The sequence below is a fragment of the Myotis daubentonii genome, chromosome 4, assembly GCF_963259705.1.
Source record: "Myotis daubentonii chromosome 4, mMyoDau2.1, whole genome shotgun sequence".
In the NCBI taxonomy this organism is placed as follows: domain Eukaryota; kingdom Metazoa; phylum Chordata; class Mammalia; order Chiroptera; family Vespertilionidae; genus Myotis; species Myotis daubentonii.
In genome coordinates, this window is record NC_081843.1 from 75,374,047 (window position 1) to 75,401,587 (window position 27,541).

The following is a 27,541-nucleotide window of genomic DNA, read 5'->3' on the forward strand; positions in this document are numbered from 1 at the left end:
CAGTGTTACTTTCTACAGAAAATCATGGTGTATACTTAGATGATACATCAACATAAACTATAGTAGGAAAGCATATCAAACAATAACTCTTAATATCTTGACCTATTATTTTCTACTAGAGGCCCGATGCATGAAATTCATGGAAGGGCCTTGGCCCAACCCCGCCCATCACCACCACAGCCCCCACCCGCTGTGGCTTTTTCTGGAAGGAAGGACATCCGGTCTAACTAGCATATTACACTTTTATTATTATAACTAGAGGCCCGATGCATGAAGATTCGTGCAAGAATGGGCTTTCCTTCCCCTGGCTGCAGGCACCACCTTCGCACCGGCCCAGAGCTGCCTTTCTGCCTTCCCAGAGGCCTGGAGTGGCTGGGGCGGTGTGCAACACCTGCGTCGTCGCCATGGCAACACTGCAAGCGTTCTACCCTGCCCCCGGCCACTCAGCGCCTGAGTATGCAAATTAGCCCGCCATCTTTGTTGTGTTGATTTGCATACTCACTCCTGATTGGCTGGTGGGTGCTGTGAAGGTACAGTCAATTTGCATCTTTCTCTTTTTTATAGTTACTATTATATGACAGAGTTTAACTGTGGATGACTTTTTCATATCAGTAAATAAATGTTAAAAGAAAACCAATCTTTATTATAGTTGTGTCACAATTATAGCTGCTTCAAAAGCCTACTAAACTAGATTAGCAAAGACAGAGCTAATGATTACCTCCTAGTCAGAAAGTAACCTAATGCTATAAAACAGCTATTACACAGAAAAATCAACTACAATCATAACAGACTAGCCTAGTTCTCAAATTTTAAATACATGTCATTTCTTAGTCTCATTTGACAATATTTATTGAAATATAAATTATCTCGCCTTAGCCAGTGTGGCTCAGTTGATTGGAGCATTGTCCTGACCAAAAGATGGCAGATTCAATCCTCAGTCAGGGAGAGTTCAGGAGGCAACCAATGGACATTTCTCTCTCTCTCGTTGATATTTCTCTTTTTCTTTTCCTCTTTCCCCCTCTCCCTCCCTCCTTTCCTCCCTCCCTTTCTCCCTTCCTCTCTCTAAAATTAGTAATATATATAAATTCTGTCAACACAGTATTATGTCAAGATATGAAGCTCGTAGCCAACTGATACATACTTAGCACACTCCAGTGAATTTGAAAGTTATCATGCACACTGAAAATAGTTCACATACCAAAAGATTCATCTTTCTTATCAAGACGAAGGTGAGCTCTAACCTGCCCTGGTTCGCAGCCATCACAGGTATCACTGCCAGGGTGAATGTGAAAGGACAACACAGTCTCTCCAATTTTCACTTCATCTCCATGCTCAAGTACATAAGGGTCACATTTAGTTTTAGGCTGAAGGGAAAAATTACAAAACAGAAATCCAAAAGAGTTACATATGATTATTTTATGTCAAATGGAAGTAATGTTTGATTATAACAAAAATATTTTTGAGATGGTTCTCAATGAGATAGGCACACATATGCACACATTTCCACAACTTGAGGATGATCCATAATGTTCTACTAGTGGAGAAGATAACACAATCTCCTATCTCCATGCCCAATCCTATCAGAGAAATACCCACCCAAACTTTAAACAATCTAGTACCAAAACAAATAATTCTGGTAAAAAAGACTAAGTGTTCAGGGGATAAGTGCATCATTATTCTTCTTCCTCTTGACAATTTCATTTTTTAAGAATACGTCCTCCCTTCCAGTGCCAAGCACTCTGCTACATGTTGAAGATAGAAGAGTTAATTGGATAGACATAGCCGCTACCTTCAAGGAATTTAAAGTTTAGCAATACTTTCACTAAAATAAAATTTTAAAAACACAAAAAGGACCCCTAAAGCAGCTGTAAAGACATTTACTCTGAATAGCTTTAAAAATGCATTTATCTCGCCCCGCCAGTGTGGCTCAGTGTTTGAGCATCTACCTATGAACCAACAGGTCAGGTTCAAGTCTCAATCAGGGTACATGCTGAGGTTGCAGGCTCAATCCCCAGTAAGGGGCTTGCAGGAGGCAGTGATAGATGATTTTCTCTCATCATTGATATTTCTATCTCTCCCTCTCCCTTCTCTGAAACAATAAAAATGTATTTTTAAAAATGCATTTATCTCTTAAAGACAAGGCATAGATACATAATTAGAAGTCAAAACTCAATAGTCAAGTATTAACTTATTATATCCTTCTTCAGCCCTTTTTCAGAATTCCTTTCCATGTAACATATTTGGACTTGAACAATGACCTAACCAAATGATATATATAATAACTATGGCCTTCAGGAATAAAAAATTTCAGTTCATTTTTTAAAAATAATGTGCAAGTAATTTTTATACATATATGTATTCACACACATATACATACACACACACACACACACACACACACACACACACACACACACACTCACCTGAAGAATCTGTTTTCCATTAACAACTGTACCATTTTGACTGCCTTGATCCACAAGGACATAACTTTGTAAGTCATGGTCAAAATAAATTTCTGCATGAAACTTAAAAAAGAAACAAGATAATTATAAAATAGTATACTTTTTTAAAACCATAGATAACAATTTGTCTATGATAAGACGCAATGGAGTTTAGGCCCTGATAATTTAACTTTTATTATTTTTAATACTTTTTCTGAATACAAAACTATTATGATGCTTCTGGTAGAAATGTGGAGGCTCCAGAAGAAAAAGTCACCTATAATTCTACCTATAACTAACTATCAATAATTCAGTGTGTCCTACCTTTCCTACTTCTAAAATATAGTTGAGACTATACCATATAAACAATTTGAAATTATTTTTTTACCAAATTAAGTACTTGTCTATATCATTAAAAGTTCTAAATTCAAAAGGTGATTTGAAACATTCAAAGTCAACTTCTCAGAGAAGTTTTCCAGTTTTTTAATATACAGGACTAATTACTCTATCCTTGCTCCACAGCACTTTGTTTATCTAATATTTATGAAGTTATATGAATATGTGAATGTTATTATACTGCTTACAATTACTGCTTACATTAGTTTACATTTTTGCTTGCCTCTCAGTATATATCACAGTGCCTCATATATATGAATACTGAATATGTATTCAATACATGTCTCTTTAATTGGATAAAGAGCTGCAGAAATATTTAATTAAAAATTTCATACACAATACAATACAATATGGTAGGAATGTAAAATGGTGCAGCTGCTTTGAAGGGGTCTGGCAGTTCCTCAAAAAGTTAAACTGAGTTACCATACAACCCAACAATTCTACTCATAGGTCTATATCAAGAGAAAACCATACATCCAAACAAAAACTTGTACATGGATGTTCATAGCAGCATTATTCTTAACCATCTATAGACACAAGCAGTGGACTTTTTTTAATTTAATTCAAAATATCATGGCAGTTGACTGGTAAATAGCCAAAAAGTAGAAACAATTCAAATGCCCGTCAATTGATGAATAACACAATGTAGTATATCCATACAATGGAATATTATTTGGCAATATAAAGAAATGAAGTACTGACATATGCTACAACATGGATGGATCTTGAAGACATGCTAAGTAAAAAAGCTAGTTACAAAAGATTACATGTTATATAATTCCATTTACATAAAATATACAGAAAAGGCAAATCCATAGAGACAAGACTGGTAGTTGCATAGGGCTGTGGAGGTTGGAAAGAAATGAGTGATTACTATTGACTTTGTTTCTTTTTCTGGTGATGAAAATGTTCTGAAATTGATGTGATGATTGCAGAACTCTGTGAATACACTAAAAAAACCTCTGAATTATATACTTCCATTGGGCAAATTGTATCCTATATAATGAAGAGGCGATATGTAAATTGACCATCACCCCAACACACAAGATGGCCGCCCCCAGGTGGTCAAAGATGGCCTGCAGGGGAGGGCAGTTGGGGGTGACCAGGCCTGCAGGGGAGGGCAGTTGGGAGGGACCAGGCCAGCAGGAGAGGGCAGTTAGGGGTGACCGGGCTGGCAAGGGAGGGCAGTTAGGGGTGACCAGGCTGGCAGGCAGAAGTGGTTAGGGACAATCAGGCAGGCAGGCAAGCAGGTGAGCAGTTGGAAGCCAGCAGTCCTGGATTGTGAGAGGGATGTCTGACTGCCTGTTTAGACCCAGCCCCAGTGGGATCGGGCCTAACCTGGCAGTCGGACATCCCTCAAGGGGTCCCAGATTGGAGAGCGAACAGGCAGAGCTGAGAGACAACCCCACCCCATGCACAAATTTCATGCACTGGGCCTCTAGAATGGTGTATAAACTATATCACAATAAGGTTATTTTTTTAAAATTTCATGAACATGTTTCAAACACACAAAAGAATATATTGAACTTATCTACCTGTAACCCAGCTTTAATAAATTTGTCCATATTTGCCTCAGATTTTTAAAATAAATTATCCATCGATGTATACCTCACTCCATCTATCCCCGACCCTTCCTTTTCAGAGGTTCGATGTTTAATTACTAGAGGCCAGGTACATGAAATCCATGCATGGGTAGGGTCCCTAGGCCTGGCCAGCAATCATGGCAGATAGGGGTCTTCTGGCTGCTGGCCGGGGCCTCCCTTCCCCAGCTGCCGGCTGAACTCCTGATCGAACTCCTGAGGGGGCACTGCATATTAGCCTTTTATATATATATAGACTAGAGGCCCGATGCACAAAATTTGTGCAAGGGGCTCGGCCCTCGCAGCTGTAGCAGCTTGCCTTGGCCCTCGCAGCCCAGGCTTCGTCCAGAAGGACGTTTGGAAGGTTGTTCAACTGTCCAGTCTAATTAGGATATTGTGCTTTTATTATAGACTAGAGGCCCGGTGCACAAAAATTTGTGCACTCGGGGTGGGGGGGGGGGGGAGTTCCTCCGCCCGGCCTGTGCCCTCTTGAGTCTGGGACCCCTTGGGAGATAACAACCTGCTGGCTAAGGCCTGCTCCCGGGTGACAGAGGGCAGGCCCAATCCCTAGGTGCAGCCCCTGCTCGGGCTCAGAGCAGGGCTGATTGGGGAGTTGGGGCGCCGCCCCTTCATGCACAGAGCAGGGCGGATCGGGAGGTTGCAATGCCACCCTCAGTCACGCTCAGGGTAGGGCCAATTGGGGGGTTGGGGGACTGCCCCGTCACACTCAAGGCAGGGTCGATGGGGAGGTTGTGGCACCACCCCGTCACACACAGAGCAGGGCCCATCAGGGGGGTTGGGGCTCCGTACCCTGTCACGCACAGAGCAGGGCCATCAGGGGGTTGGGGCGCCGCCCTCTATCACCCACAGAGCCGTGCCGATCAGGGGGTTGGGGCACCGCCACCGTCACACTCAGGGCAGGGCCGATGGGGAGGTTATGGCTCTACCCCATCACACACAGAGCAGGGCCCGTGGGGGGTGGGGGGGTTGGGGCGCCGCCCTCTATCACCCACAGAGCAGGACTGATCAGGGGGTTGGGGCGCCGCACCCTCTCACACTCAGGGCAGGGCCAATGGGGAGGTTATGGCTCTACCCTGTCACACACAGAGCAGGGCCCATGGGGGGTGGGGGGGTTGGGGCGCCGCACCCTGTCACACATAGAGCAGGGCCGATCAGGGGGTTGGGGCGCCACACCCTGTCACACACAGAGCTGCAGGGCAATCAGGGGATTGGGGAGCTCCCCGCTATCAGGCACAGAACAGGGCTGATCAGGAGGTTGGGGCGCCTTCCCCTGTCACGAACAGAGCAGGGCAGATAGGGAGGGGATAGGGAGGTTGTGGCCCCGCCCCCTGTCACACACAGAGCCGCAGGGCGATCAGGGGGTTTGGGCGCTGCCCCCCCGTCACGCTGATTCCGGTGCCGGGAGGCCTCGCGGCTCCGCTGGTCCCAGTGCTGGGAGGCATAATACCCTTTTACTATATAGGATAGAGGCCTGGTGCACGGGTGGGGGCCAGCTGGTTTGCCCTGAAGGGTGTCCTGGATCAGGGTGGGGGTCACCACTGGGGTGCCTGGCCAGCCTGGATGAGGGGATGATGGCTGTTTGCAGCTGGTCACACACCCTTCAGGGTGGGGGTCCCCACTGGGGTGCCTGGCCAGTCTGGGTGAGGGGCTGAGGGCTGTTTTCAGGCTGGCGGGTGACGGAAGCTCCCAACCGTTCCTTTTTTTCTTCTTTTTTTTATTCTGGGCTTTAGCTCTGGCTCCAGCTCTGAGGCCTCTGCTGCTGAAAGCAGGTATCTAGTTTGTTTGGGTTCTATAATCGAAACAATGTATAACTCCAGCTCTGAGATCCCAGCTGGCTGAAAGCAGGCTTCTGGGGTTTTGATTAGCTTCTATATTTATTACAATGTTTCAAACTGCAAGCTCAGACGCCGGGAAGGCAGGCGGGGAAGGTTGGAGTCCTCCGTCACTGAAGCAAGCAAGCCTCATGTTCGCTTCCAGCTGCCTGGCTGCCCGCCGCCATCTTGGCTGGCAGTTAATTTGCATATCGCCCTGATTAGCCAATGGGAACGGTAGCGGATGTACGCTAATTACCATGTTTCTCTTTTATTAGATAGGATGACACATCTCATTACAATTTTACCACATATTTATGTATCCATAAACAATACATGTTTATTTGTCTAGTTCAGAACTTGATATGAGAGTCATACTGTATGAATTTTTAATTGAGATGTAATTTATATACAGGAAATGCATAGGCCTTAAATGTATAGGCTGATGAGTTTTGGCAAATGTATGCTACTGTACATATTTCTTTTATTTTTGCCTCTTTGGTTAAATATTAGGTTATAAGGTACATCCAGGTGTTGTGCACAGTTGTACCACTGTGCTGAATGGTAATCGATTGTATAAACACACCACAATCTACATATTCTTCTGATAATGGATATCCAGGTTTCCCCTAAGATTAAAAATTTTTTTTAAATGTTTCTATGAACATTCTTGTACATTAAATCTTCTTGTGGACAATACAAGTGTTTCTCTGGAGTATACACTTAGGAATAAAATTACTAAGCAATAGTATATGCAAATCTTAAACTTTATTAAATACTGCCATATTGTTTTCCAAAGTGGTTGTACCAATTTATATTCCCATCAGCAGCCAATAAGAATTCTTGTTGTTCTAATAGACTTAACACTTGGTATTGTCAGAATTTTGTTTTTTCAAGCATAATGGGTGTGAAATTAAATCTCATCATTGTGATTTTAATTTGCACATCCCTGATTACTACTGAAGCTGAAACCTTTTCTTATACTTATTAATCATTTGGGTTTCCTATTCTGTAAATTTCCTCTACATGCCCTTCATATGTTTTATTCAGTTGTGTTGTTTAGATAATAACTATATCAAAGAATTTAAATATTTTCAAGTCTCCTGACTTGGAACCTTATTCCAAAAAGCTGTTCTAAATTATGCTCCCAACAGGAGTGATATTTAATAAATATGATGAATGAAAACAGACATCTTGGCTTCATTTGTATTTCTTAAATTATGAGAAAAATTGGTTTTCATAGAATAACCATGATATTCTCTCTACTGTGAATTGTTTATGTCCTTTAATTATTTATTGGTATCATAGTGGGGTTTTAAAGTGAATTTGTATGAACATTTAAAATGTAAAGGAGATCTATTTTGTCATATTTTTCTGACTATCCTAGTTTGCCTTTTAAATTTGTTTCTTAATACATAAAGAACTTCAAACTTAAATTACTTAAAATTGTCCTGTCATCTATGATTTTTCCTCCTTTTCTTTTAACTTATGAAATCTTTTATCCAGTGGTAAAATACTTGTTTCTGTTTTTTCCCCTAATAGTAATACAAAGTGTGTATGTTTGTGTTTGTTTGTGTGTGTGTGTGTGTGTGTGTGTGTGTGTGTGTGTGTGTGTGTAGCGGAGGGGGGGGGATTTAATTTTTTTATCTACCTGAATATGTGTGATATAATATATATTGTCAAACTTATTTCATAGTTAACAGATTATTTACCCCACCAGTGGACATGTTAGTTTAAAAGAAAGAAAAGGCAGAAATGCCACCACTGAACAACCTGTGTTTTTAGACTGGCGTGGGGGAAGGAGTTCTTTGCTATTTAAGTTACAGACTGGGCTTTCTTTGGGGGCAAAAGAATAAAGGTTCACAGGAAAGTTAAAAAGCAAGATAATTTGGTCAGAGTTAAGATTATGAGGATTTACTTCTCTCTGAATGAGTCCAAACACAGTAAAAAAACTAGACTTCCAAAGTAATAGTGAGAAATTTCATTCAAAAAAACCGAAAATCATATAAAATATATACCTTGGATCCATATTATAATCCCATTAAATAGAAACAAAATGGGAATGATCAAAAGTCAAAAAAGAAAAACAAAAAAGGGGGAAAGATTATAGCCATAGAAGAGAAGAAAAACAACAGAAAATACAGAACAAAAAAGATAAATATGAAGTATAGACTCTCAGAAGCTATACCTTTTTGCTTTTTTACTTGTCATTTAAGTTGTAACTCTGTCCTTATTGTTTTGAAAACTCAACTGTTCTTTTTCCTGAAAGAAACCATTAGAGGCTCAACTAGGAAAGAATATATTGCTCCAGGGTTATAAAGTACTCTGGACTCTAAGTAAACATCAACTAAAAGTAGCCTGAATCTAGGTCTGGTTCATTTTTGAACTGTCTTAACATCTAGCATATTTATTTCACTCAATAGATACCTGTTAAATTGGTATTACTTCATGTACCTAAATTAGTCCACATTTTCTCTACTCTTGCTCCAGATTTTTAAAAATCAAACATAATTTAGTTCATTCAAATTGTTGTTAATTTTTTATTTTCTCAAGCAGTGGAACAAACAAATCTGTATTACTTTCATTAGCATTACTACATTGACTATTAACCTTCCTATTAAATGGGAAAAAGTAAACTTTCTGCTATAATGATGACTTATAAAATTATATCAACGTGCTGTATTTGTAAAATCAAAGAGCTTACCTTACTGACACCAACTTCAGGGATTCGGAGAGTATGCTCCATATCTTTTTCTCTGCACAGTTAAGAAACATGTCTTTAATAATTTATGGAGCATATGTAAATGCAGCACTTAGAGACATGAAAATAATTTTTAAAAATATTTTGTTTGTTTTAAAAGATAATGTTTAAAAAAAGATATACTAACTTCTGCACAGCAAAAGAAACCATCAACAAAACAAGAAAGCCCAATGCATGGGAGAACATATTTGCCAATGCTATTTCAGATAAGGGTTTAATCTCCAACATTTACAGAAAACTCATATAATTTAACAAAAGGAAGATAAACAATCCAATCAAAAAATGGGCAAAGGACCTAAATAGACATTTTTCGAAAGAAGACATATAGAAAGCCAAGAGACATAGGAAGACATGCTCAAAGTCACTAATTATCCGAGAGATGCAAATCAAAACAATGAGGTACCATCTCACACCTGTCAGAATGGCTATCATCAACAAATAAACAAACGACAAGTGCTGGTGAGGATGTGGAGAAAAAGGAACCCTCATGCACTGCTGGTGGGAATGCAGACTGGTGTAGCTACTGTGGAGAACAGTATGGCATTTCCTAAAAAAGTTAAAAATGGAACTCCCATTTGACCCAGTAATCCCACTTCTAGGAATATATCCCAAGAAACCAGAAATACCTATCGGAAAGGACATATGCACCCCTATGTTCATAGCAGCACAATTTACAATAGCTAAGATTTGGAAACAGCCTAAGTGCCCATCAACTGATGAGTGGATTAAAAAACTGTGGTACATCGACATGATGAAATACCACGCTGCTATAAAAAAGAAGGAACTCGTACCATTTGCAACAGCATGGATGGAACTGGAGAACAATATGCTAAGCGAAATAAGCCAGTTGGAGAAAGATAAATATCACATGATCTCACTCATATGTGGGATATAATGATCAACATAAACTGATGAACAAAAATAGATCCAGAGACAAGAGGCAAGGGGGGGGGGGGTGTGCATTAGAGACCAACCAAAGGACTTGTATGCATGCATATTAGCATAACCAATGGACACAGACACTGGGGCAGTGGGGGCCTGACCTTTGGGGATGGGAGTGGCCGGGGTGGGGTGTCAATAGGGGAAAAAGGAGACATATGTAATACTTTAAACAACAAACAAACAAAAGATATGTTAAAATGCAAGTCTCTCTATCACACTAAGACCAGTTTCCTTAATCATACTCTAAATTTCCTACTTGAAAGGTTCCAGAAATACTTTTATTCTTTGGTACATATATCCCAGGCTAATAAACATTCAGTGAGACAAAATATCCTTCATACTAATGTCAATTATTTATTCCAGATCTATTGACTTGACTATGCTCCCATTTCTATTACTACATGTAAAAGGTATGTACTATTCTCTAAGAATTTAAAATTAAGGTATTGCATAGAATCTGAATTAAGGATAGATTATTTTTCCAGTTAGAAAGAAAGGAAATTACTTATTCATGATTAAAACCTACCTCTCTAGCAAGCTGATTATAAGGTACAAAGGGGTACCTAAAAAAGGCAGTACAAAAGGTAAGAAAATTGACAAAAGTCTCTGTGAAAGGTATCATTGAGATTTTTATCTCTTTATATAGGCAGTCCACTTTTCGAACTATGAAGTCATACCCTCAACTTATTTCCAAAACCCAGTGACAAAGGTAAGTGCCAGTAATATTTTTTGGGTACCATGCACAAGTTCTCAAGTAACAAGTAACATGATAACTGCTCAAGAAATGTACAATCCACTAAAATAAGACAAATATAATAATATTAAACATTTTACCTTCCAATGGTAGCAGGGTTTACAGCTGTAATGATAAAAAGTGATCCTGTCTGCAACACTGGTGATCTAATAACAATTACTCTAATACAAGGGGGCCAAATTTTTTCCTCATCTGTCAAAGAAACAAGTGGGTAAATATTAACCAAATGCTATGGAAAAAAATTAGACATGTCTAGGGATAGTAGGAGGTAGCCATAAAATAAAAATTTATTAATCAAAAGTCTTAATTCTGTTTTAAACAACCTTCTTAAATCCTGGTACGTATATGACATATAATTAGTAAGACTTAACACTGTTACCAATATAAAGTGATCAAACTAAAGGTATTCAGCAAAGTCAGCATATATCACAATTGTAAAATAACTCTCTTTTAAGGTCTTGGAATTTAAAAATGTCACAAACAAGTATGTTTATATTAAGTTTATATTGAGTCTACCCTTTTTAAAATATAAGTAATTCCATTAAGAACAAAATAAACTCATATACCCTAATATGAAATCCTGGGTTTTAAAAGTATGTCTTTATATCCTCAACTAAAAAATAGATTTATATAATACCTATATAGTTGAATTCATGGACTACATTTTTTAAAGGCAATTTGCTCTCCCCCTCTCAATTATAAAAGTGCGCTATAAATATCTAAACCACTAAAACAGACTTAATACATACTTTAGGATTAGGGCATAGGTAACTTGGTTTTGTGTTCTATTGACGAGGCCATTCAATGCAATGAAACTTAAGGTTCAAGTGTTAGTCATTTATTTACATTCTACTCCCTAAGAATAAGCAATGGTGGCCCACAAAATTTTCAATGATTTCATGAAAATAATTTAAAACAATGTTTAATTTTTGGCAGATATATTATACTAACATTTTTAGCACTGTTGCTATGTTTACAATAACCAGACTGAGTTATTTGTGTGAAATTAAATAATAGTTATTTACTCACCTTCATCCTCAGTATCTTCTGCAGTTACATTGTCTTCACTGGTAATGTCTTCGTCATAACTGTCCTCAGTCTGAGAGTCTGTAATTTCACCTTCTTCTGGCTCACTATCAGTTTCTATGATTTTCTCATCTTTAAATGAAGTCGAATTATAGATGTTTTCATTAAGAGGAAATTCTATAGTCTTTCCGATAACTGGAACAGTGAATTCATGGGAACTATTTTTGTAATGAATGTCAACTTTGGCCTTCTTTTTCACATTTGCACAATCTTCTCCCTCACTGCAGTTTATATGTTCAACACTGGATGCTTTTTGATCTTCTGAATTCAAATCCTGGAAAAAGGTGGGTGGGGAGGATAATCTTAAACATGACCATCTTATAATGCTAAATGTTACAATGAATTAGTGAAGATATATGTACAGTGAGATAACAATAGCTATTATCTGTACCCCCTTTTCTGCTCATGTTCCCTTTCTTGATTAAACTTATTACCATCCATTTAGCATCCAAATAAAAAATCTTAGTTATCTTTGACATCCCTTTAACCACCACATGAAATCAATTACCAAGTGATACAGACTATGCTTACAATTTATCTCAATTCTCTCTTATCTATTTTCAACATCCTAACTGTCACATATTATCTGGACCAAGTGACAGTCTAGACCCATGGTCGGCAAACTGTGGCTCGCGAGCCACATGCAGCTCTTTGGCCCCTTGAGTGTGGCTCTTCCTAAGCCTTAGGAGTACCCTAATTAAGTTAATAACAATGTACCTACCTATATAGTTTAAGTTTAAAAAATTTGGCTCTCAAAAGAAATTTCAATCGTTGTACTGTTAATATTTGGCTCTGTTGACTAATGAGTTTGCCGACCACTGGTTTAGACCAATGTTGTCCCAACAAAAAAATAATGCAAGCCATATTTATAATTAAAATTTTCTAATAGCCACATTAAAAAGGTAAAAAGCAAGTGAAATTCATTTTAATACTTTATCTAACCTAGTATTTACAAAATATTAACATTTACTATATATTAATATTTAATCAATATAAAAACTACCAATGAAATATTTTACATAGGTTTTTTTGTACTATTTTCAAAATTGAATGTGGTTTATACTTACCAGCTATACTTCCAGTGCTCAGTAGCCACATGTAGCTAGAGGCTAGCTTACTGGACCAAGTGAAGGCCTGGAGAATACATCTACCCTAAATTTTGTTTTCAACTTTTAACCAATTATCAAGTTACATAAAATACAGAGTTGGCTTTCATTACAGCAGGTATTTAAAAATCCAAATGTACCTAATGTAGCAGAATAGTTTTGCTAAAATTTAGCACTTGATAGCCCAGCCAGTGTGGGTCAGTGGTTGAGCGGTAACCCAAGAACCAAGAGATCACCAGTTACTAGTAGATTCCCAGTCAGGGCACATGCCTGGGTTGCAGGGCAATCCCAGTAGGGGGTGTGCAGGAGGCAGCTGATCAATGATGTTTCTCTCTCATCAATGTTTCTATCTCTCTATCCCTCTCCCTTCCTCTCTCTCTAAAAATAAAAGCATATTTTTAAAAAAATTAGCACTTTATAGAGTTGATTTGATAATATACAACAGCTTAATGTACAGATTAATCAGTTATATCCCTTTTATTCCAAAATTCCAAATTACTTAGCATAAGCCTTTTATAATTTACTAGGGGCCCAGTACACAAATTCGTGCACCTTGAAAGGAAATGTGGGCTGCGAGCCTGCAGTGGACACAGGAAGTCAGGCCCATTCTCCACGCCCCCACCCAGCCCTTCCTGCTGCAGCCCCTGGTCCCATCTGCCGGCATCCCCTCCCCCGCCACCATCGCTCCCACAAGCTGACGGCGCCAGCCCCACTCGCACCCGCTGATAGTGTGGAGCGATTGGGGCCCGTGCTGTCAGCGGGTGCAAGCAGCTGCTGCTGCCCTGATCACCCCTCAGGAGCAGGGGGAGGTGGAGAAGCCCTCAGGGGTGATCGGGACCAGCAGCTGCTGCTCACACCCGCTGATGGCGCCGAGTGATCAGGGCTGGTACCAGGCGTCGGCAGCGGGTGCGAGCGGCAGCTTTGGCACTGGCAGAGGGTGCCTGGAGTTCACATATTTTCAAAGGATGATAAAAAGGTGCATTTATGGTCCCAGTCAGAGTGGCTCAGTTGGTTGAGCATCATCCTGTGCACCCAAGAGTTGCGGTTCAATTCCCGGTTGGGGCGCCTATGAAAGGCAGTTGATTGATGTTTCTTTCTCTCTTTCTCTTTCCTTCCTTCCTTCCTTTTCTTCCTTTCTTTTCTTCTTTCTTTCTTTCTTTCTTTCTTTTTCTTTCTTTTCCTTTCTTTCCTTTCTCTCTCTCTCTCTCTCTCTCTCTCTTTCTCTCTCTCTCTCTCTCTCTCTCCCTCCCTCCCTCTCTCAGCATGTCCTCGGGTGAGGATTAAAAAATAAAATAAAAACAGAGATAAGCAGTTATGGGAGCTAAACTAAACCAAAATCTCACCGAATGCTTTCAAATGTCATTCTCTAGTTTGTCAGGGAAGGCCTTTTGATGATAGGTATATGTTCTTTTCTTATTGCTAGGCAGAAGTAATTTTACAACCTATCTTCTCAAACGGTTCAACCACTAGTAACAAGTAGGAGTGATTAAAACATAATTCTCGAGAGCAAAGAGAAAAATCATTTTTAGTATTTTAGTCACATATTCTTCAATTCTTATGTACTCTGTGAAAACAGTAGAGAAATAACAAATCAAACAAAGAACAGAAGATAAATTCAACAAAATACCAATTCCATCTTTGAACTTTGGTATTATACATTTAAAAATGTTTTCCCCTTGGTGAAGAAGAGAAAACATGAGATAATATCTTAAGAGTAAAGTATCAAATAGTTGCCAGAATTCACAATAAGCCTCCTTTCCTGCCTATAAACCATCAACCTTATCTGTGAAGTGAGCAGAAATACATTAAGAGCAAGCATTAGTAACTTTTTTGTTATTTTCCTTTTTTCAATTTAACGTATTTTTACAATTCCCCTCACTCTGCCCTAGCTGGTTTTGCTCAGTGGATAGAGCATCAGCCTGCAGACTGAAGGGTCCCAGGTTCAATTCCAGTCAAGGCCATATGTTCAGGTTGCAGAACGTTCCCCAGCAGGGGGCATGCAGGAGGCAGCCGATCAACAATTCTCTCTCATCATTGATATTTCTATCTCTCTCTCCCTCTCCCTTCTTTCCTGAAATCAATAAAAATATATTTTTTTAAAAAATTCCCCTCACTCTTTACAACTACCATTTTAAGTCATAAATAATGCTTTTCCAGTTAAATGTATTATCATTTTCTTAACCAATATCTTTTGGGTCATTTGAACTATTAACTCTCTGTTCTTATAAATACTGCTATATGATTAAACAAAGGCATTTTTCTTTCTTTGGATTTATAAAATAACTTGAGGTCTGGTGCACAGATTCGTGCACATTGAAAGGAAATTAATTAGAAGGTGGCTGGCGGGGCTGGACTGGGGGAGACGGGCCAGACATGCCCTGGAGCCAACCTCCCACGGTTCCTCCCCGGCCAGCCGCACCTGGGGTGGTACAGGGGCTTAAAGGGTATCTGCAGAGTGAGCAGGATCCCTACAGCAGGTGGAGTCCCTCAGCCTGGCCTGTGGGGATCAGACCGAAACCAGCAGTCCAACATCCCCTGAGGGGTCCCGGATTGAGAGAGGGTGCAGGCAGGCCAAGGGACCCCACAGGTGCATTCGTGCACTGGCCCTCTAGTATGCATATAAGACCTTTGGTTAATCTCTTCCCGCCCTCCCCCACTCCCTTCTTCCCTCTGAGATTCATCAGTCTGTTCCAGGTTTCCATGCCCGTGGTTTCTACTCCTGCACTGAGCATCTGCCCCCTGGTGGTGAGTGCATGTCATAACTACCAGCCACTCCGCTGATTGCTTAGGCTTTCATATATTAGTATATAGACAATAAATTACCAGAAATGAGATTTTCCAATTAAAAAATATCAACATTTTTACAGTTATTGATACAACCAATCTATTTTCCAAAAAGATACCAATTTACACTACTAATGAAAAATGTATCTACTCTATATTTGCCAGAAATGGATTTTTTTAAATGTTTGCTAACATAATATAGGTAAGAAATTGCTCAAAGTGACTAAGAAAGCAGAATTTTTATATACATCTACTTATAAACTATGTTTTTGTTTTATTGTGAATTGTGCCCTGACATCAACTTATCAACCAACGGTCTGAAAGTTCTTCTTCCAAATTATGAAACTTAAGAGTATCTTATCTGCCCTAAATATACCTCCTTCAAACTTTTAAGAAATTCCTTGACTTCTAGTGACTGAGAATTTGTGAAACAGACCAATGTAAACAAACACTCCTTAATTAATAGATTCTGATACCTTGTTACTTTAATGGATATGTTTGAAATGCAGTTACTGAATGATTTTCAGTTTCATCAAAAATTTTGACTTAACTACATCACCATTATGTAAATTTTAAAAATTAGAAGACAATACCTTTTCCTCATTTACTGTAGAAGAATCTGGATCCTTTCTCTTCTTCTTCAACTTTTTATCTTTACTTTGTTTTGTGCCAGAAGTCTGATAAGGTTGCAAATCTACTCGAGAATGAAATTGATATCGACCACTTTCCACATCACAGTAGTAATAAATTCCAGTGGAAGGATCATAATATAGTTGATTTTCCTTTTAAAATCAAAACAGTAAGTACTATTTATATAAGATAAAATAGAAAAATAAACAACAGAAATGTCAAACATATTCAAATATAGTAAATGTTTCTTTTAAGAACTATAGTATTTTCTGAAGATAGTAATTAAAAATATCACAATGAAAAATGCTTGGCCCTGGCAGAAGTGACTCAATTGGTTGTGCATCATCCCATGCAGCGAGAGGTCACTGATTCTGTTCCAAGTCAGGGCACATGCCTGGATTGTGGGCTCAGTCCTCAGTAAGGGGGGCAAGCAGGAGGCAGCCAATCAAAGTTTCTCTCCCATCGATATCTCTCTCACTCTCTCTCCCCCCTCTCCCTCTACCTTCCTCTCACGCTAAAACCCATAAAAACTTTTTTTAAAAGAAAAATCTGTTATGTCCTTCAGTCCAAAATATAGGTGTTTTCAAAAATATGTAATTTTTCAAAATACTTTACCATTCAATATCGGCTCTAATTTTCCTGGAGTGAAAAACTGTGAACATTTAAATATTAAATTGAATCATAAAATTACCAACATTTCACCACTTTTTTAACTTGCAGAAACAGCAATTTTATATGGTTCAACTTAATACATCAACAAAAAATTGTAACAAGAAGCCTTTTAGAAGTTATGAAAACTAAGGCATGCACCAGAAAAAGCTGAGCACATGGAAGCAATTACAGGCTCATTATCCTTAAAATTACACAATAATGGTTTGGTACTATAAACCCCTGAACCCTTTTCTCAATGTCATAAAACAAATATTTGCCTTTTAATGTTCATGACTAAAAGTCTTCTAGAAAAACTTGGAAATAAAGTTAAGTCCATAACTTTTTACACAAGGAAATGGATTAAAAAATCATCTTCACTTAATTGATTCTACAGTATCTAAAGACTTAAAAAAAAGTAAAGCAGCCACACAAAAATAAATTTTGGCAAATTATAGATGAAAACTAGAAGGATAAAATTATGCAATCTGTATATTTTAGGTATTGGCCAATATTCTATAATCAAGACTTAATTAAAAGCTTGTATTTTCTTTTCATCAGAAATCCATGCAGATCAAACCTCTTATGACATACTGAGATTAAACTATAACTTCTTGAAAAAGATAGTTTATTTTTCCAACTGTTGATACTATTGCAATTTATTGTCTTTAATCCATTTTGTAGATTTCTTATATAAATATTTTTAATGCTGTATTTCACGTAACTAAAACACTGAATGACTGTGCTCTAATCTTATTTCTAGTGATAACAGAATATTTAAAACTCAAACCTTTTAATCTGGTATGTCCTTCAGTCCAAAACATGGGCATTTTCAAAGACATATTTAAATTTTTATTTAATTAAAAGATGAAAATTAGCACAATAAAAATGGCAAAACAACTAGGTCCCTATTTTACTGAGACATATGACCTGCAGAATGTAAATAACCATCTACAGAATGTCCATAGGAAAGATACAGAAAGGAAGGTAAAAGAATGATAAAGAACAGTGTCATATACTCAGAAACTCTGTATTTTCTTAGAAACCAAATAAGGAATAGCTTACTCTCTTCAGTAATAAACATTTAAACATTAGTTTTCTCGATATTAACTAGCATCATCTATAAGCATACTCCAATGAAAGAACACCCTCTCTATACAAAGGATTTACAAAGTCCATATACTAAGTGCAAACTAGCTCATGAAATCCCTATTTAAGATATTTAGCAATATCATTATGTTTCCTAGGTTAGTTAACAATACTTCCAGAACTGGAATAGTGAATACCCGGTCCACTTTTGGGCATTAGATTCTATAATTCCTGAGGATCAGATCACATGCCTAGACCACCAAGGTTGAGGTATGTGGGTGAGTTTCATCATCATTGTCAAGTCCTGATTAAAAATCCAATTAAGTACTAGACTTCAACAGCCATCACACTGTATAAATCAAGAACTTAATTTTCTAGTTCTGTCCTAGTCAGTGGCCCATTATATTTCTGATTCCACGCTGCCTTCCTAGTTCTCAGTTAACAGATTGGTTTTGTAAAAGTGAAATGCTTAAAATCCAAAGAATATAAAATACTAATAATAAACATGCTAATGAGAATTCAAGAAAAAGACCCCACCCTGTGGCCTCGAATGGTTCAAAAGTATTTGAAACAAACAAACAAATCTCACCCCAAGCCTAGCATTAACAATGTCACTTCCGGACATCACCCAGAACCACAGGAACGCTGGCTGAGTGGAAGTCCTACAACTAGGAGGAAAGAGAAACGCACACGGACACTCAGAGGAGGCGCAGTGCTGAAGTCAAATTCTGAGGTGCGGAGTGCGCGGAGCGGGCTGGCGGCGGAGGGCGTGGTTGTTGTTTTCAATCGGGAGGGAGTCGCAGACTCTGAGCACCAGATCCGGGCGAGTCTTTAGGGACCCAGACTCAAACGGGAGAAGCGGGACTGTCTGGCTTCGGTCAGAGCGAGTGCAGCTTTCTCTCCGAGCTTTGCAGCGGGTGCTGGGACTCAGAGAGGCAGAGCCCCTGGGGACAGGACTGAGAGCCGCCATAACTGCTCTCTCCAGCCCACCCTGTTGATCCTGTGCGACCCGCCCCGCCCAAGCCCTGCACAGAGGCATTTGCCGGATAGCCTCAGGCAAAGGCTAGATTAACACCTCCCTAGAGGACAGAAGTTCTCTCACTGCTGACACAGCTGATTCTCATAGCCACTTGGCCTGGAGGTCAAACCCTCCCTGGAATTAGCGACAACAATCAAGATTTAACTATAAGACTTCGAACAAAGACCACTAGGGGGTGCACCAAGGAAGCATAACAAAATGCGAAGACAAAGAAACAGGACAAAATTGTCAATGGAAGATATAGAGTTCAGAACCACACTTTTAAGGTCTCTCAAGAACTGTTTAGAAGCTGCCGATAAACTTAATGAGATCTACACGAAAACTAATAAGACCCTCGATCTTATATTGGGGAACCAACTAGAAATTAAGCATACACGGACTGAAATAACGAATATTATACAGACGCCCGACAGCAGACCAGAGGAGCGCAAGAATCAAGTCAATGATTGGAAATGCGAGGAAGCAAAAAACATCCAACCGGAAAAGCAAAATGAAAAAAGAATCCAAAAATGCGAGGATAGTGTAAGGAGCCTCTGGGACAGCTTCAAGCGTACCAACATCAGAATTATAGGGGTGCCAGAAGATGAGAGAGAGCAAGATATTGAAAACCTATTTGAAGAAATAATGACAGAAAACTTCCCCCACCTGGTGAAAGAAATGGACTTACAGGTCCAAGAAGCGCGGAGAACCCCAAACAAAAGGAATCCAAAGAGGACCACACCAAGACACATCATAATTAAAATGCCAAGAGCAAAAGATAAAGAGAGAATCTTAAAAACAGCAAGAGAAAGAAACTCAGTTACCTACAAGGGAATACCCATACGACTGTCAGCTGATTTCTCAACAGAAACTTTGCAGGCCAGAAGGGAGTGGCAAGAAATATTCAAAGTGATGGATACCAAGAACCTACAACCAAGATTACTTTATCCAGCAAAGCTATCATTCAGAATTGAAGGTCAGATAAAGAGCTTCACAGATAAGGAAAAGCTAAAGGAGTTCATCACCACCAAACCAGGATTATATGAAATGCTGAAAGGTATCCTTTAAGAAGAGGAAGAGGAAGAAAAAGGTAAAGATACAAATTATGAACAACAAATATGCATCTATCAACAAGTGAATCTAAGAATCAAGTGAATAAATAATCTGATGAACAGAATGAACTGTTGATTATAATAGAATCAGGGACATAGAAAGGGAATGGACTGACTATTCTTGGGGGGGAAAGGGGTGTGGGAGATGTGGGAAGAGACTGGACAAAAATCGTGCACCTATGGATGAGGACAGTGGGTGGGGAGTGAGGGCGGAGGGTGGGGCGGGAACTGGGAGGAGGGGAGTTATGGGGGGGAAAAAAAAAGAGGACCAAATGTAATAATCTGAACAATAAAGATTTAATTAAAAAAAAAAAAAAACAATGTCACTTCCTTATAAATTCTATTAAAAAATGTTAGTGTAGGTTCTTAAAATTTTCCAATAATGTAGTTGTCTGCCTTTATTAATACTCCAACATCTTTGTACATTCCTTTATATTACATCAATTTATAATAATCACAATTAACTTACTTAATTATAAACTTAAAAGTATAGTATCACAAGCTATTTTATAATTCTTTACTCTTATCAAATACCTTTGAATCAAACATAATTTTTAAATGCAGCTTCTTGCTTTCCTTAGTTCAGTTTAGGGTTTAATATTTGGTATCAAGCATCTAAGAATACAATTACAGTACTGAAAGGTTTGAGATACTTACAGAATCATAATAGAAACCAGTGCTGTGGTCAAAATACAGTCCAGTATTCTCATCATAACTAAATCCCGTCTGTGATACAGCAGCTTCTGCTGCAGCTCTCAAACTTTCAGCTAATGATGAACCTTCTAAGGATGCATCCTCTGTTGCTAATGCAGATGCTGGCTCCTAGGTAAGATAAATTCATGTCAAATGAGACAAAAATATTCTTATAGCAACTTAAAAATTAGCAAAATTAGAAATAATAAATAGACTTAAAAAAGCTATTTTAAATAATAAGGCTTCAATTTCTGCAATGGAAGAGATGGCTATCAATTATAATTTGATTCACTTAAAAAATATTTATCAATTAATTCAATTTTGACTCAGTTTTGAAAACACTGACCATTACTCATAAATAAATACCTAATACCATAGGGAAGTAATCCACAAAATATGGACTCTGAAGTACACTTTAAGACAAACTATCTAGAGCAGCCGTGGGCAAACTACGGCCGGCCCGTTTGAAATGAATAAAACTATTGAAAAAAAAGACCGTACCCTTTTATGTAATGATGTTTACTTTGAATTTATATTAGTTCACACAAACACTCCATCCATGCTTTTGTTCCGGCCCTCCGGTCCAGTTTAAGAACCCATTATGGCCCTCGAGTCAAAAAGTTTGCCCACCCCTGATCTAGAGTCTTCCATAATCATAGGTCCAAAGGGAAAAAACATTTTAGAAGAGAGATGGAAGAGAAAGCTATGGATTATGTGAGATTTATCACAGCCTCAGCAGTTGCACTGTATAAACTTTACTGGGATCCTGATTCAAACACACAACTACAGAAAAATATCATAAAACATCCAACTTATAAAAATCTGAACAGTGGCAGGATATATGACAGAGAGGAAGCATTAAAAAATTTTTGTGTAGCCCTGGCCGGTGGCTCAGTTGGTTGGAATGTCATCCCATACACAAAAAGGTTGTCAGTTTGATTCCCAGTCAGGGCACATACCTAGGTTGCAGGTTCGGTCCCCAGTCAGGCATGGAAGGGAGGCAACTGATCGATGTTTCTCTATCACATTGATGTTTCTCTTCTTCCCCTCCATCCCCATTCCTCTCTCTCTCTCTCTCAAAAAGATCAATAAAAACATATTCTTGGGTGAGAATTTTAAAAAAAAATTGTTGTGAACAAAGTTACTGTGGTAGTTGCACAAAATTTTTTGATTGAGCCAAAATATGACAAATTTTCTTTGTTTCAGTTTATGTACATCACCAGATTTTAGAACACAACAAAGTAGGAAACAAATATATGAGCAATTTTTGTTTCTCTAAAAGTGTAATATTCTGCATAATTATACACAGAATATTTACAACCCCTGTATATGTTGTCATGGAGCAAAGAAGTCAATTTGCATAATAACAATAATGAAGGACAAGTTCTTGGGCATCAGTAGTAGTAGCATTTTATTACCTGTGAATTTAAGGCAAAATGGTCCTCTTGTCCACATTCAACCTTTTCCGTTACATCAGTACCAGCATACACATCATTTTCTATTTGTGACTGGTCTTTAAAATTATAAGCAGAAACTTCGCTATCCTGATCTTGCTGAACTGAAAGTTCTGTCACTTTATCTGGAAGACTAAGATCCTTATAGTACGTCTGATAATAATAATCTACAGCAAAAACAAATTGTGATACATATTAGCACAGTGTATATAAAAAAGACATATCGGCACTGAACACAAAACAGTACACACTGCAAACCATATTTTTATAATTGTACACATTTTAACAGATTAAAATTGATAGTGCAGATAAATTTGCAGATGCTTTTATCTTTGATTCTAATGTCACTTTAAGTACTCTAGCTGTCAAGCTAAAAAAAATTTAAAAAGGTAAGCAGATTTTTACTTTCCATAGCAAGACTAAAAAAGAAAATAGGTAAATAAGTTGTATTCTGTCAAAAAAAAATTAGCAACTCTTAACAATTTCTAACCACAAAGGTTAATATCATTGCATATCAAATGTCAATGGAATAAAGACATGTCAAAGGTTGATTTCTCTGTCAAATATCTCTCAAGATGCTGACTTTTAAAAAAATATATTATCATGCAGATATGTAATATTAATGCTATTGCTGTGTTTAGCAATTTAACTAAATTATATGCTGAATAAAATAAGACAAACTTAATGGAAAAATAACTTTTGATCCCTATTTATTACAACTCAGTTACTCAGTTATTTTGCCTCACAACATAATTCCACTGATGAGGTCATGGTTGTGGGCTCACCATTCCCACAAAGGCTTAAGAGACTGTCACTGAACACAGTATTAAGTGGAATGCATCAACAAGAAAACACATGCACCTGGTCACACGGAGGACCGGATATGAGAGTAAATGGCTCACAGCACGGCAGAAGGTACTCAGTGAATGTAACCACTAAAGACACAGTAGTAACCCTGTGTATTTATAGGAATGCAATGCATTTCTACTTTCGCATCAGAAGAGCAAATTGATTATCTGAAAATGAAATATGTGATCATATGGAGAGATGACAGCCTTGTAACAGTCCTCTATTTATCTAGACATTTGTCTATTTTAAATTTAGTGAAAATTACATATTAGCATGATTTGAATGTGATAAATGTTAGGATAACTCCAATATCAACTAAATACCTGAGATTGACCAAGGAGGGTGGTTCTCTGTTTGTACTTCTACGTCAGACTTCTTATTATCTTCCTTTCTCCCACAATAGAGTATTTTACTGAGCTCTTCTACCTAAAAGAAAACAAGGCTTTAGAAAAAAGAAATCATATAGCAATCTAAAAACATGCACACCACTCTCTTGAAATTACAATAATTATTTTTTTTCTTGGCATAACTTTTAGAGAAGTACCAATAGTAGGCGGTTTCCTTTTCAGAAAAACTGAAAATACTATCACTTACTTTCTTTCATCTTTTACATTTGCAGAGGGAAATGCTTTTTATTCTTATATTCTCTTGCAAAACCTCAAAATATCCCCTTTGAAAATCAAATAGACTAAATTAATAGGACTTTATGAACAGAATCCTTTATTTCCAAAAAATAAGAATGTTTTTATACTAATATTTTAATTGGTCAGCAGTTCTCTCTAAAGAATTAAGGGGGGAAAAACATTAATTCTCATGCATTTAATTTAAAAAGTACTTTAATGTATGATTTTCCTTTAAATTGTAGTCTTATGACTCAATACTGCAGCAGAAGAAAAGAGAAGTGACTGCCTCAGAGGGACATCCATCCTCCCTGTGCCTCACTGACTGCCAAAGCTAGAGCAACAGAGTGCAGAAACAGCCATAAGCAATGAGGAGCAGCCTCCTCAATACACCTTGGACAATATTTAAGAGTGAGATGTCTATTACAGGCCTGAAAGAAACTAAAAAACAAGCTTCTAACTATTTCTTTAATAATACATAAAGCTTAAAAAGAGAAAGGGGATTAAAACTGATTATATATAGCCCAGCTGGTATGGCTCAGTGGTTGCATGTCAACCTATGACCCGGGAGGTTAAGGCACAAGCCCAGGTTGTGGGCTCAATCCCCAGTAGGGAGCATGCAGGAGGCAGGTGATCAATGATTCTCTCTCATCATTGATGTTTCTACTCTCCCTCTCCCTTCCTCTGAGATCAATAAAAACCTATAAAAAACTGATTATATATGATCTAGGCACTTCATAAATTATCAGATCTGCTCATACAACCTGGGCTGGAACTAGGGCGAATCAAGCAAGGCACCTAGGTAGCAAATTAAGAAGGCACTCCGCCTCAGCTTCCCCAAATATTGTGTCTATACCCGAGTCAGTGCCTTCTTAAATTTTCACCCTAGACTACGGATTGCTTGTCCAGTCCCGGCTCTGCTCTGCTCTGCTCTGCCACCACCACTGTTACTGTCAGCTAGATCATTTCTTTAGTATCTGCTACGTGCTAGGCACTGTATTTGTCACTTTGGGTAACATCTTTATTAATTCTTACTACCATCTCACAAATTAGTTTTCCTAATCCCCATTTTATATGTGAGAAATCTGGAGACAAAGTAATTGCACAAGTTTATACTGCCTCCAAAGCCTGTACATCTTATGTTTTTTAACAGTTCACCCTCAATTCTCAACCCAATTTTTACTGCTCTAGATAAAATCCTTAGTAATTTGGGGTGACAGTTAACAACCAAACTCTACCACCACCCGGGGAGGCTGATTAGAACGAGAGTAAGGGGTAATGACTATCACCAGTAGAGTCAAGACTTTCCATCCATTTCAATGTTTCATGTTAGGCCACTCTTAAATTAACACTAATAACCCAAATGCTGGCTCTTCAACGGTTAGCAAACACGTTTATTTGTTTTTTAAGATCTCTCTCTAAAGCAGGCATTACTTGAACAATTGGAAATTATAAAAAGTTTTTTTAAAAGGCTGTCATATTTTGCTCCCCTCCCCCCAAGGTTTTTTTTTTAACAATATTTGTAGTTTCCTAGCACAGTCCTTAAACATTACAGGTGTTCCAAAACTAGCTGAATAAACAAATCCAAATTTTCTATAATATCATAATGTCAATAACTATGCAATGGGCACACCAAGTCATTGCAGCTCTGCAGTTCTTTTCATAGATCATTTGATAATAAGGCATATCAAAGTTTGATGACATTTTAGGGTTCAGACTACATATGTGGTTTTAGCAATGGTGCCCCATATATTACAAAGGACTAGACAACAGTTTAATTGAAATTAATCATTATGTGAAAATAACTTATCAGGACACGGTGCAACGGCCAAACAAATCAAGTTGGAAAAAAGCATTATGCTCCTCTTTAAAAGTTTTTTTTTTAAGTGTGACAGTTTAAATACTGTCCTTAATGTATTTTATAAAAATGAAGTTAGCTACTCGGTCTCCAGCAAAGGAAGTTCTATCTTCCCTACTTCCAACACAAAACTCAAAACGATAAACGCCCAGAATGACCGCCTTGCACAATGCTCAACGGCTCGTTCACGCTTCAATGGATTGAACCTTCACCTGGGCGGTGCTAGCATTCTCTTTCATGGGCCACCGAGGGTCAGGGTCAGTTCACACATCCAGTGACAGGGGGACTCTGATGACAGTCCGGCGCTTTAGGAAACCCCAAAGGTGACCTGGAAGGTACTCCATGTGCCTACTGTGCACACCGGCCGGAACTTCTGCTCGCGCGCTTATCTAAACCGAGTAACCGGAATTCTTAGGTTTGCTCCAAATGCACGTGGAATTTTAATCGCACTGAACTTTTATTTCTTTCAAGTGCTAGGGGACTCAAGTGGCTTCAAAGGCCGGGCCAGGGCGGGGCGGGGCGGGGCGGGGCGCAGGGCCGGCGGACCGCGCACCTGGGTGCGGAGCTCCTGGTTGTTGCTCTCGGCGCTCTGGTACAGCCGCTCCGTGTGGTGCAAAAGCTTCTCCACCTCCCGCACCTGCCGCTTGCAGCTCCGCAGCTCGCGTTCCAACTTCTCCACCTTCCGCCTCAGCTGGGCCAGCTCCGGCTCAGGGGAGGTGGGTGGCGATGGAGACAAGGAAGGAGACGGCGCCTCGGACGCCATGGGGTCCGGCGCGAGGCGGCCCGTGGGCGCCGAGGGGCTGCGCTCAGACCGAGGCGGACGCCGGCGGCCCCAGGAGCCACGCGAGTGCGTGGGCAGCGAAAGGCGGCCTCAAACCCGCCCGGCCGCGGCGGCCCCTGGCCATGACGGCCTGAAGCTCGAAGCCAGGAGCCGAGAGGAACTGCCAGGGGAAGGCGGTTGGACCCAGCCCAATCCGCCCGGCTTTGAAATAGTAAAACTTTATTGGTAAATACCTTCCCCAGCGACCGAGGCAGTCGCGGGAGCGTTTAGAGAAGTGGGAGGACCTAAGAAGCGAAGGCCCAAAGCTTTTCGGCTGGCTGTTCCTGAGCTGAACCGGAAACGACAGCGCCCGCGGTGGGCGGGGCCGAAACCGGAAGAGAAGCGACGGGGAGCGGGAAGGGCCTCACCGTGCGCATGCGCACTTCCCGCCGACTGTTGGGGGCAGGGCGGTCCGTGAGGGTGTGGGAACGTAGCTAAGGAAGACCTGGAGTGGCAGAGAAGGTCGCAGCCTTTGGTCTCGGGCTTTTACCATTGCGAAGCATACCTCTTGGCGTTAGTCACTATTTTTTGATTTTGTAATTTGTATTTTTAGTTATTATTTTGTACTTAATCATACTCCTTAGTTCACAGAACATCAACAACATGGGCCCATGGGCGGCCCTTCTGTTTGGGGGGTGGAGGTGGTTTTTGTTTTACTGTAGCTCTATCTCTATTCATCAGTCCCATTACCTCCTTTCTGTCTACATGAATACCCACTCTCACTTGTGTCGTTTATGTCCTTAAATATAAATCTGTCCTTATAAAATGTTTCATGTCTATTTCTTTTACATAAATAGTATTTGATTAAAATGTTTTAAAAATTAATATTATTAATTTTATTATATTAGTAATAATATACTAAGTGCTGCATAGTATTTCAAGATATATGTATACCACATATTATTTAGTCCACTAGTTGTCAACATCTAAGTTATCTCCAATTCTCTATTAACACAATCAATAGCACAATGAAAAAGCGAGCCTTGTTCGTGCCATTTTATTGACCTGTGCACTCATTTCTTTGGGATAGGTAGCAAGGAATGTGATTTTTGGTTTATAGGGCAAACA

General features: G+C 39.1%; 1 protein-coding gene across 3 annotated transcripts in view; it reads right to left on the minus strand.

Annotated features, from left to right (window-relative positions):
- AGGF1 (angiogenic factor with G-patch and FHA domains 1) overlaps nt 1–27,064 on the minus strand; it is a 35,926-nt gene extending 8,862 nt beyond the window's left edge. The window contains exons 1-10 of one of the 3 annotated variants that reach the window (XM_059694275.1): nt 26,207–26,875; nt 23,499–23,601; nt 22,291–22,493; nt 20,837–21,001; nt 16,276–16,464; nt 11,736–12,066; nt 10,787–10,898; nt 8,954–9,005; nt 2,424–2,525; nt 1,199–1,364 (exon numbers count right to left, since the gene is read on the minus strand). In XM_059694275.1, coding sequence (XP_059550258.1) covers nt 1,199–1,364; nt 2,424–2,525; nt 8,954–9,005; nt 10,787–10,898; nt 11,736–12,066; nt 16,276–16,464; nt 20,837–21,001; nt 22,291–22,493; nt 23,499–23,601; nt 26,207–26,416 — 1,633 coding nt within the window. In that variant the 5' untranslated portion in view covers nt 26,417–26,875. Of the gene's footprint in view, nt 1–1,198; nt 1,365–2,423; nt 2,526–8,953; nt 9,006–10,786; nt 10,899–11,735; nt 12,067–16,275; nt 16,465–20,836; nt 21,002–22,290; nt 22,494–23,498; nt 23,602–26,206 lie in introns of all 3 variants that reach the window. The other 2 variants (XM_059694276.1, XM_059694277.1) reach the window with 2 other exon arrangements.
- Nucleotides 27,065–27,541: the final 477 nt, after the last annotated feature.